General features: G+C 41.4%; 1 protein-coding gene across 1 annotated transcript in view; it reads right to left on the bottom strand.

The window, feature by feature from the left end:
* Positions 1–10,549, bottom strand: part of SCUBE2 (signal peptide, CUB domain and EGF like domain containing 2) — an 82,597-nt gene that overhangs the window by 26,834 nt on the left and 45,214 nt on the right. Inside the window, exons 10-16 of the mRNA XM_019519974.1 lie at positions 9,181–9,297; positions 5,988–6,110; positions 5,446–5,553; positions 4,199–4,285; positions 3,349–3,453; positions 1,718–1,873; positions 1,162–1,365 (exon numbers count right to left, since the gene is read on the bottom strand). Coding sequence (XP_019375519.1) covers positions 1,162–1,365; positions 1,718–1,873; positions 3,349–3,453; positions 4,199–4,285; positions 5,446–5,553; positions 5,988–6,110; positions 9,181–9,297 — 900 coding nt within the window. The remainder of the gene's footprint in view (positions 1–1,161; positions 1,366–1,717; positions 1,874–3,348; positions 3,454–4,198; positions 4,286–5,445; positions 5,554–5,987; positions 6,111–9,180; positions 9,298–10,549) is intronic.

Genomic DNA, 10,549 nt, shown 5'->3' with positions numbered 1-10,549 from the left:
TCTCTCTCTCTCTCTCTCTCTCTCTCACACACACACACACACACACACACACACGCATAACACCAGAACAAAATTTCCACTCCTTGCTATTGTATGTGCACTGCACAAGGGTGCTTCCTACTCTCTCCGTCAACGATGGCTGCATTTCAGAGTAGCTGTATATATATAGTATTCTGGCATTTGTCAAAACAAAGGATGCTGAATGTAAAAGTAGTACATGACAGGATAGATGTTTGTGCAATAGGCATGATGCAAGGAAACATATCGTAGGCAGGTAATTGCAGTTATCTGATAAAACCTTACAGTTTAGGAATTGCTATCTATTTTGCCCTCCCTTAAGTCATTTGACCACAGGGGACATAAATCTGCACAGTGCCCATGCCAGAGGATGAAACATGAAGAATGGAAAAGCCTCTTAATTTGTTGCTATTCTCCAGACTGGGCCTTTACAGTTTTTACCATCTTCTTCATGAGACATTACAGTTCTGAAAACTTCAAACCACACATTGGGTGACTCTCCTAAAGCTTTGCCTAGCCTTATTACAGAACTGAGAGGAAATAAGTTGCAGCTCATTTCTAACATGACCCCTGTGTAGTCTGAGTACAGGGGACAGACAGATCTCTTGTGCTTGACCTGCTTGAATAAAGATATTTCATCATTTCAACACATTTCCCCCCTTATGATACGGAATTCCAAATTGAATGGGAGCTTTCTAGGAATTCGTCCTTCCAGATTAGAACATCTATTCCACAGCTGAACTGCAGTGGCTCCTTGGAAGGCATGCTAACTTGTCCAAAAAGCCCAAAAGTCTAATTTAGTCTGACAAGCATTTTAAAGCCTTACTGATTCTCTAAAGCACTTACACGCTGTGTACACTATGCAGCTTGAATTCGCTGTCATGGTCATTAGGACCATATTAATAGAATGTCTGACCCCTCTCCCTAAACCTTTGTACTCCAGAAGTGTCTCACAGGCTGTATTATGGTGGTGCTGTTAGTACCACAGTCATTAAGATTTGTGCAATGTTCCTCTGTTAAGCCCTGCTTTTTGTGAGTTTGTAACTCTCCCATAAAGCTCTTCTAGCACACAACGCCCCCACCAAGCAGAGAGCACAAAGGGGGCATGTCTCAAAGTTATGCTTGTTTCTTCACAACACGTACCACATCTGTTCTCCACACGTACTTGTCCCAAACTGCAGAACTCTGGTGAATCTGAGAGCTTCAGAGACTTCCTGACCACTTCATGGTCTATGCCAGAGAGGCGAACATGGAACTGCTCCTTGTTGATTGCCTTCCGCAAGGTTCGAATGGTTTTGCGCAGTCTCTTCTCAGTCCGTTTTCGTGCACAGCGCAGATCACACACGTCTAAAAGGTAACAAGGGTAAAAATGAGGGTCCTTCAGTATTAACAACAGGGTGCAGCAGTATCTGATTCAATGGAAATACAAACTGTGTCAATCTGGATGCAGTCTTCAAGAAATGACACCAGCAAACAAGAAGAAAATTAATTGTAACATAATTTTTTTAAGTATAGGAGCACTCTGATTTTAGGAGCTAGGCAAGGCCCTCACACTTTCTAAATCAATAAAATGAAGCTTCAAAACAGGAGATACTTTTATGATTAAATTTTGCATAAAGATGAAAGTGAAAGATAAAGAAAATTAAGGATCTAACTGCAAGAAGCCTTCATATGCACCTTGGATCATTTTCCAACCAACCTGTCACCTCCTTTTGGTTTGTTTCAAGCTCAAAATCCGCAGTGATAAACATTTCTTTAGCTGCCGCCAGTCTGTTGAAGGCTCCGTGAACTTTCTTGCCAGAGCTGCATGTTAGGTTTACATAGTAGAAGCTCTCCGTTACTGAGTTATGTTTCTCTGCATGAACAAAATTAAAGGAAGCAAAAGCTTGGCCAACTATATTACTGGATATTCACTAGAGCTCAGTAAATATTTTGTTATGAAGACTGTGAGGAGACTAAATGATTAACTCCAGATGCTAATAAACTACAAACAATGGGGCTAGATTCTCAATTGACGAACACAAGGCTAGCTTCAGTGACTTCAACAGTGCCACGGCAAATTACACCAGCTAAGGGTCTGGCTGTACTGTGTTGAAGGCACATCCCACCACTGAGATCTGAACCTTGCTAAAGCTACAAGCCCACTTAAACCAAGCAGCTGCCAACAAGTTCTTCATTATCTTCTTTGACACATGCTATTAGAACCATGCTATTTGCCTGCTCAGGATGAGTTAAAATTATTCAAGGGAAAATCTCGTTTGTTCTGGTGTGAGAGCCCCACTCACTTACAACAATGTTTAAATTCATCTGGGGCAAGTCTCAGCACGCACAGGACTTTCAGAGACTGTTCACCAAGGTTTCCACGAGGAAACAATATGTATTTAAGAAAACGTCCAGATCACATTTTGGTCCTGGAATAAATATGCACTTTCACTAAAGATCTAGCAAGGAGTATGGTTGCTGTTCATTTAAAGCCAAGCAAACCAACATGGTGGATTATTTTTATTTTTGGTTAATTTTCTTTTTCAAGTCCAACCAAGTAAAAGATTGGCCATGATACAGCTATGCACTGATTCCTGTTTCAGCAAGGGGGCCTTGCTCTTTATTATTCATTTATTTCACTCAGATTCATCTCAAACTACACTTTGTGGGCAGGTCATAGGTTAAAGTCCTCCTCTTTGTTTCTAGCTGCCTTTACAAGTTTCCACATCATGTTTCCTACCTCAAAGCAGCTAAAAGTGTGTGGGAGGAGCCAATCTAGCTGTGTCTATTAGAAGTTTCTGCAATATAAAAGGAAGAGGCAAGGAAACAGGAGCCAAACTGGAGAACAAGGATGAACAGGAAGAAAGAAGCCAGAGGTCTCTTCAACGTGGCATCAGGTAAATGGAATTAGCAACCAGGCAGCATAATCACAGAGGAAAGGGAAGATGGAAGAGGCAGGACACGTTTGTGCTTAAAGATGCAGGAGAGAAGGAAACCAAGGTTACGAGAAGCCTGTTTAAGATTAGAAAGTCATAAAAAGATATGAAGAGCAAAAAGAGAGAGTAGTCTCATGAAATTTAGATTGGTAAAAAAAAAACACAGAACTTTCCTAATGTGCCTTTTCCATGTGAACAATCACTGTAGCTGTCACAGGAAAGCTCTGAGATGCAACAGCATTGTTCCTGGAATTACAGTGGGGAAGGGCATGGCTCCTATCACCACATATGGGAAGAGGGGAAATTTGCAAAGCTCCCTGTTTATTACTGGAGTCTATGCCATGTCATGAAAATATTTAAAAATCCCTGATCTATAGCATTAGCTTGCTTACCTGTACATATACCTCCATACCTGATATAATTTGCTGCAGACCTTCTTGAAACATCTCAGTCTTTCTCAAGCTACATTTTCCTTCATTAAATTTAAAGGTTACACTTATCTTGATGGCTGAGGTATCTTCACACAAAGAAACAATGACAAGTTACTTTAAAAATGAAAACGACTGAAATACCACATAATGTCAAGCAGGTCACTACAACTGCATTAAAAAATGTAAACCTATATGTCACTGAAAACACTGCTGTTTGTGGAAAGATGGAATCACATGGCGGGGGCTGAATGAGATACTAGTCTTCTTCTGCTGGTAGTTAGTTCATAACTGGAACTACATTAAGAAGCTGTGATATATTTTCACTACAGGAAAGGTACTGTTCATAGGGGCAGAATTTGGGGAAATATGAACTGAAGTCTTTGCTGAAGTCAGAAAGATACATGACTTATACCAGCTTAGGATCTGCACCTATTGTTTATGTACAGTAGCATCTTTCACACTTCTACATCTTAAATAAATGTTACTGTTAAGCTAAGTGAAACACATAGATTATACATAGTCAAATTTTCCAACAGGAGTGGATAAAGAGAGACATGTAACTCCACAGATGGGCTGTTCATGTACCTAATCATTTGGATCACAGGCACATGGGTAATGCTGGTGAAGCCACACAAGGACTCTGAGAGAAGAATCCTCATTTATGCAAGAGCTGTGCACTCTGACATATGAATGAAGAGGAAGCAAAAACAGAAGTAATACAACCAAGGAGAAACAAAACGCAAATGGAATAATATACCCCTGTCTTATAATACCCTGCTAAAAGAAATGAGTCAACAAGATTTACATGCAACAAGTAAATCTAGTAATTACCAAGCCAAGTAGATTCATTTGTACTTTGTTGCTTTTTCTTAGGCCGGGAGGAGCTGCCACAGGTGAGAGTGTAGGCCTCTTGTATATCTAAGAACAGATAATACAGGCAGACAAAGTAAAGATACAGACCACATAAGAACTGGACACTCCTCACCTGCGTAAGGCATTTGTAGGGCTCTGAGCTCCATGGGCACTGCCTTTTTCAAAGATGACACTTAGCCTTGGAGATATGTTCCCAGCTTAGAGCTTTGGAATAGCTCTGAGGTCAATTTGCCTCAGTGTTAGCAAATAATCAAGACCCTGTTTGTACTCTTAGCCCTATATCCAAAAGCTGGACCTGATCTCAGGTTCCCAAGATGGCAGGCTCAGCCCTGAAGAGGGCTTCTATCATTCAACAGCTGGCCCTGGGCCGTTTTGGGAATGGCACCAGGAACACTTAGACTTCTGCCCTGTCCACTCTTGCTAAAGGGCAGTTGTGGTGACATGATATGAAGGTAAAGGGATTAGAAGTAAAAGGATTCTTAGGATTCTGGCAGGGATGCAGAGGTCCCTGTTTAAAGGGAGGAGGTTTTCTCCTTTGGTTGCTTATTTTCTCACACCTTCATGAGTCACAGATCCATTAAGTTACCCTGGTTAAAACACATGAGTTTCTATAGCCAATGGCACATAAGGACTAGCACAACATCTGGCTGCTTTTGAGTCCCCTGCCCAAATGACCAGATTCCCATTGATAGCTGGGTTGACTGGGGGCAGCCTTTGGCACAAGTCCGGGATGAAACAGGAACTGATCACACCAGAACGGGGGTGCTCAACCTGCAGGCCAGATATGTACCACAGGGCTTATCTTCAGGCCAGATATGTACCAGAGGACCCACGGAGTCTCACACCGCCGTGAGCATCTGGATTGGGCCCCAGGGCCGCACACCACCTTTCGCAGGGCCGCACACCACCCCCCATCCATCCAGGATTAGGTTTCATCTGGGCAGATGTGGCACAGGGAGCCAAGGCCCACTCCCAGTGAACAGGGGCAGAGTAAGGCCCAAAATGGCTCACAGACTCACCCCACACCATTCATCCGGCCTGCAGGACCAAAACTGACCACCACTGCTCCAGAGCCACAGTGACACCTTGTGTACTCTGCCACTGTGCCTCAAAGACCTTCACAAGTACTACCATTATTACTCCTTCATTCTTCACATAACAGTACACTTCAGACAATTATACTGTGCATTGTCTGTGTGGCTTACCAGAAATAACATGGACATCCGAGGGACAGCTTAAGATGCACCCATCACTCCCACCACTTTTAGTGCAGCGCAGCAATACTTTGGGTGACATATCAGGCAAGGACCCTTCTAAACAAGATAAACATAAATACTCATGGGAGAAGTAAAATATCTACATGTGGCAAACAGAGATGGACATGCAGCAACCTTCAGTATTCAATACAGAGAGAAGGGGAGAAAGGGAGATAGCATAAGGATTAAACCATATATACAAATTTCCCTTCAGGTAAAACTATGCCCAAAATATTTTTCCATGCAGTAAAGCACAAAAGAAAACACAGAAAGAAGCCTAGGTAAAAGCAAAGGAAGAAAGCACCAAAGCCCCTCAAAGTATCTCCTGTTTTTCACCTATTCCAGCAATGGCTAGCATGGCTACTTAAAAGTAAAGCAAAAATCTAACAAAGGCCATGACGATCCATGCTGCTTAATGGGATGGATCAAGATTTTCACAACTACCTAGAGCTGCATCACCTTCAAGCACACATGTTTTCTATGTGCCTTACCGACGCAGTCTTTCTTATTCCAGTGCAATTTCTGGTTGGAGTGACACTGACATTCATAATCTCCTAATGTATTCATGCAGGTCTGTTGACATCCTCCATTGTTGATGCTACATTCATTAATATCTGAAGAAAAGGATGAAAATACTTTTTTAAAATGTTAATCTAGAAACAATTTCACTCGCTGTAAAATCCAGACATAAAATTGTGGTAACTGGGCACCATATTTTGTATGGTCAGGCTGTAATTTTCTGGGTGCCTTTTGAATATCCTGCCCTACATATTTGTGCATTCCCTGCAGTCTTTTACTGAATGTGAACATTGATTTAAATGATTTACTTTCAATGTTAAATATTACCAAAATTGACTGTAACTAAAACATTCCAGCCTCAAGAATGGGCTTCAAAAATTTACAGGCTCTTAATAAAGGAAAATGCAATTAAACCAAACGTACGTTGTGTTGTTTCTGGTTATTATTATGTTTGGAACAAAAACACGTGATAGGATGCAAGACACACACCAGCCATTTGCCTTAAAAGTTCAAATGTGTATTATATATATAATGCATACATTATGCCTTAATTTATATGCACACAGATGCACATACATATATATATTATAATGTTAAAATATATTTTATTTCACGGTCAACAAATAAAAGTGGACAATACTTTGCACTGTATTGTTATGCTTTTTTGGCCTAAACAGTCAGACCACTTTGGGGACTTTGCCAGGTAGTTTCTATTAGAAGGCAATAGGAGTGGGGGTGGTTTATGCAATGCTATTTGTTTACCCCTAATGTCCCTGAACACAGCAAGAGCAAGTTTCCATTTCAGTTTCAAAGTTTCTCTTTCCTGAATGGAAAGAGTTTCAAAGTTTCTCTTTCCTCTGTGACCCAGAGACCCCTGTCTCTCTGCTGTCCCTCAGGGTCAAACTCATGACTGCTTCTCTTAACTTTCTGCCCTTCACAGAGATGCACATGTTGCAACTAATCAATCCCCAAGCTCTTCAGCCTGCAGGGTTTAGCTTCTGAATGGATCTTACCATGATACCTATTGCCTTGGGCAGTAGTTTCCTATCGTTTCCAGCAGTAATTATATGAAGAAGTATTTATTTTTCCTGCAATATAGAGGTCTACAGCCTGCAGCTCCAGATCCAGCTCACCATTTTCTCACTTTCTGCTGGTTACCTCCTCCCACCCCCCTCCCTGGATATCTTAGCTGAGTATATAAAGAATACACACAGTGCAAAGTCACCTATGACAGCGTGCATGCAAAATGCATCTTTTATGGCTTGATCCTGTTCCATCCTGAATCCAATGGCACAGTCCTTAAAGAGCAAATTTGACAGGCAAATGAAGCTATTTTCTAAGTGTAATAATATGACTCTGCCACCCTTAATCAGACCAACTATTAAAAGGTAGTCAAATAATATTTACCATATTTTCTCATGCACAACACACCCCCATATAAGACACGCACCTTGTTTTTGGAAAGCAGAATGTAGAAGAAATTATTTTTTTCCCCGAGTCATAGTTTAGATCTGGCTTTTTAATGGGGAAGCTGTGTTGCAAAACTGCTGCCAGCTTCTCTCAGCCATCAAGCTTATAGTGACTGTTTAAGAGTTAACACTGGACTCCAACCCTATTGCTTGCTGGCTGAAAGAAGTTAGAAACCGTTTTGCAACACAGCATCTTCACACTTGTGGTATGCTGGCAACACTGTTCAGGGAAGCCGGTAGAGCAGCTGCCTTTATTATGCATGACTTAATCCAATTGCCATTAGTCCCCCATATTCATAAACACATAGGCTAAGATTTTCAAAGGAACCAGAAAGCAAGTGTCCAAATTTCAATGCATCTATACCTTAGGACAGGGACATCAAACTCAAATGAGTGCCGGCAGGGGGGCACAGCCAAGGGGTGAATCATCCAGCCTGCAGGGCTTCTTGCAGGCCAGATGACATACCCCTGGATTTGGTCCATGGTACTTCTTCCCACAGCTGCCAAAGCTACTGTTTTAGCTAGCAACCAGAGGGTTAACATCACTGCCGCTCAGTGTCCCTTCCAGCTTCCCAACCCCTTTGCCACTACTGACTGCTGCCAATTTTGGTCACCTTTGGTGACCAAAAACCAGAAATTAAGAGGAACTGGGAAGGTGAGCAGCAGCATCATTAACCACCATAGCAAAACAGCAGCTGCAACTGCTGTGGTGACAAACTCCATGGGCTGGATCTGGAGGGTTGTCCAGCCCATGAAAAGTCCTGTGAGCCAGATGTTTGACCCAACCCCACCCCACTGTAGGAGACATCATATCCTGGGGACACCCTATTCCCTTAGACTTCTCTAAAAAAAAACAAACCCCAGCTTAAGTTCATGCACACATCTTAAAGGACCCCAAATGAAGTGAAGACCTGCAAACTGGGTGACACATTTCTGTGATGGTCCCCAAGTTCAAATGTGCCCATTCTGACTCACATTCACACACATTTATTAGCCAATTACATGGATTTAAGATTTTGCCTGAGTTTCACATGAAAATAAATTTATTTTTATTTAATGTTAAGTAATGATATTTTCCATATTAATATTCTGTCCATTTTCAATATGCCTCAGATTAAAGTTCATGTCAACATATTGCTCTGTTTTAGTGAAGATTTCTTTGTGAATCAGAAGTAAAACATTCAGCCTCTATCATCAGCTAGTATAAATCAGTATTACTCAGTTAACTAAAACTGAGCTTTCCCTGTTTAGATCATATAAAGACCTAGCCTTTTGTTACTAAATATATATTTTCATTATTATAAAGGTCCCTAATATCATACTTCATCTGAAGCCTTTCTTTATAAGGACTTTGTCTTGAAAGTAATCTATGTCCAGAACTCCCACTGAAATCAGTAGCGGTTTTGCATATGGAAATACTGTCAAATCACCTACATGTGGAATTCATCTATTTGTTCCAGTGATTAAAGCTGTATTCCAATACACTGAGAGAAAGAAAAATAATTTAAGAAAAAACACAATCAAGCAAGCAGTACTCTGTTTCATTTTTGCTCTATCTCCTCTTTTGAAAAACTGCCTAGAAAAGGCAAAGGGTAAATTTGCTGTACAGGATTTTAAGCACATGCCTTCCAGTGATGTTAATGAGAGCTGCAGAAGTGCTCTGACAGCGTGCACACTGGTATCTTTTTATACTCACCTCCACAATGTGTGAAGCCGTAGAGAGTGTATCCTTTGTTACAAGAACACTCAAAAGTGCCTGGATGATTGATGCAAGTGTGGTCACATGTCCTTTCAAAAGAACATTCATCAATGTCTGTAATTTTTAAAGGGATATGTTAACATCGCTTGCTGTCAAGGAAGCATTTATAAGCTAGCAAAGCTGGACAGATAGATGTGTAAATTTATGTGAGCTAAGCAAATTCTTTTCACTCTAGCAGCTTGTAACAGAAGGAAGTAGAAACTTTTGAAAGAGCAGCTAGTTTCCTAAACAATATGGCAGATGTATAAACTGTAGTTATATTGTATTTTAAATAACTCCTGCTGAATTGTCTTCACTGCAAAAGAGAATATGTAGAAAACAAATACTTCTTCAAAGGAAGGCAAGGCAGAGTTGTCAGGAAAAATATTTACAAATTAACTTTCCATTTCCTTGTCCCATTGACAAAAAGAGGAAGCCAAATTTTTACCTAAGCCGTGCCTATGCAATGGCCATTCTAGATCTCCGCTAGACCACTCGCCTCATAAAGAAAAAAAAAGGGTAGAACACTTTTGTCAGTTCTGGGCAGACAAAAAGCCAGACTGCCACCCCTCAAGACCAAAATGTCCTCATGAGCAACCCCACACAGGGTGCAGGGTTCTCCAGGAGAAGTCTCCTCCACCTGCCCTCAACGATGTGCCTCAGCACAGTGAGAACGGACCTTCTCTTGATAGATCCTTCTTATTGCATGCCAGTAGTGTAATGGCAGGTAAGTGGGACACAAGCCCCAGGGACTGCCTAAGGTGGAGGGAGCACTGGAATGCAGCTAAGAGAGCACCTTACCTGCTGTCCCCGGTCCCCCTGAAGAGCATTTGGCATGACGGTGGTAGGGCAGAGCAGAAACAGCAGCAAGTTTCACCTTTTTTGCCACCAAAAATTGGTGTTTAAATGGCCACTCGACACACATTAGTGACATCTGCCCCTGCATCAGCGAACCTCCACCACTGCTCCTGCTAAGGGTGCAAAAAATGGCCTAATAGGCCTCTGTTGAACAACACTGGCTGCAGCAACCAAGAGACCCTGGACATCACTGAGATCAGGTTTGGTTTAATTTGTAACACTGAGCACAGTGGGCTTCTTATTTCTGTCTTTAATGCTGAAAAGAATGTCTCTGCTTTAGACATCCAAATGTTCCTCAGCTTTTTAATCATTTTACATACAAGACACCATCCCTAAAGAGGCAAATTTAGTGTATGGGCAAGCTTGATCCCAATGAAGTCAAAGGCAACTTTCTAATGGATTTCAATGGTGCAGCACCTCAGGCTATAAATACTGAATGTATTATTATCAAATGTTCCCTACACTGCTA

This window comes from Gavialis gangeticus, unplaced genomic scaffold (genome assembly GCF_001723915.1).
Source record: "Gavialis gangeticus isolate Ggan-Ray unplaced genomic scaffold, GavGan_comp1, whole genome shotgun sequence".
NCBI lineage: Eukaryota > Metazoa > Chordata > Crocodylia > Gavialidae > Gavialis > Gavialis gangeticus.
Note: the sequence above shows the minus strand (reverse complement) of the source record. Positions and strands in the feature narration are given on the sequence as shown.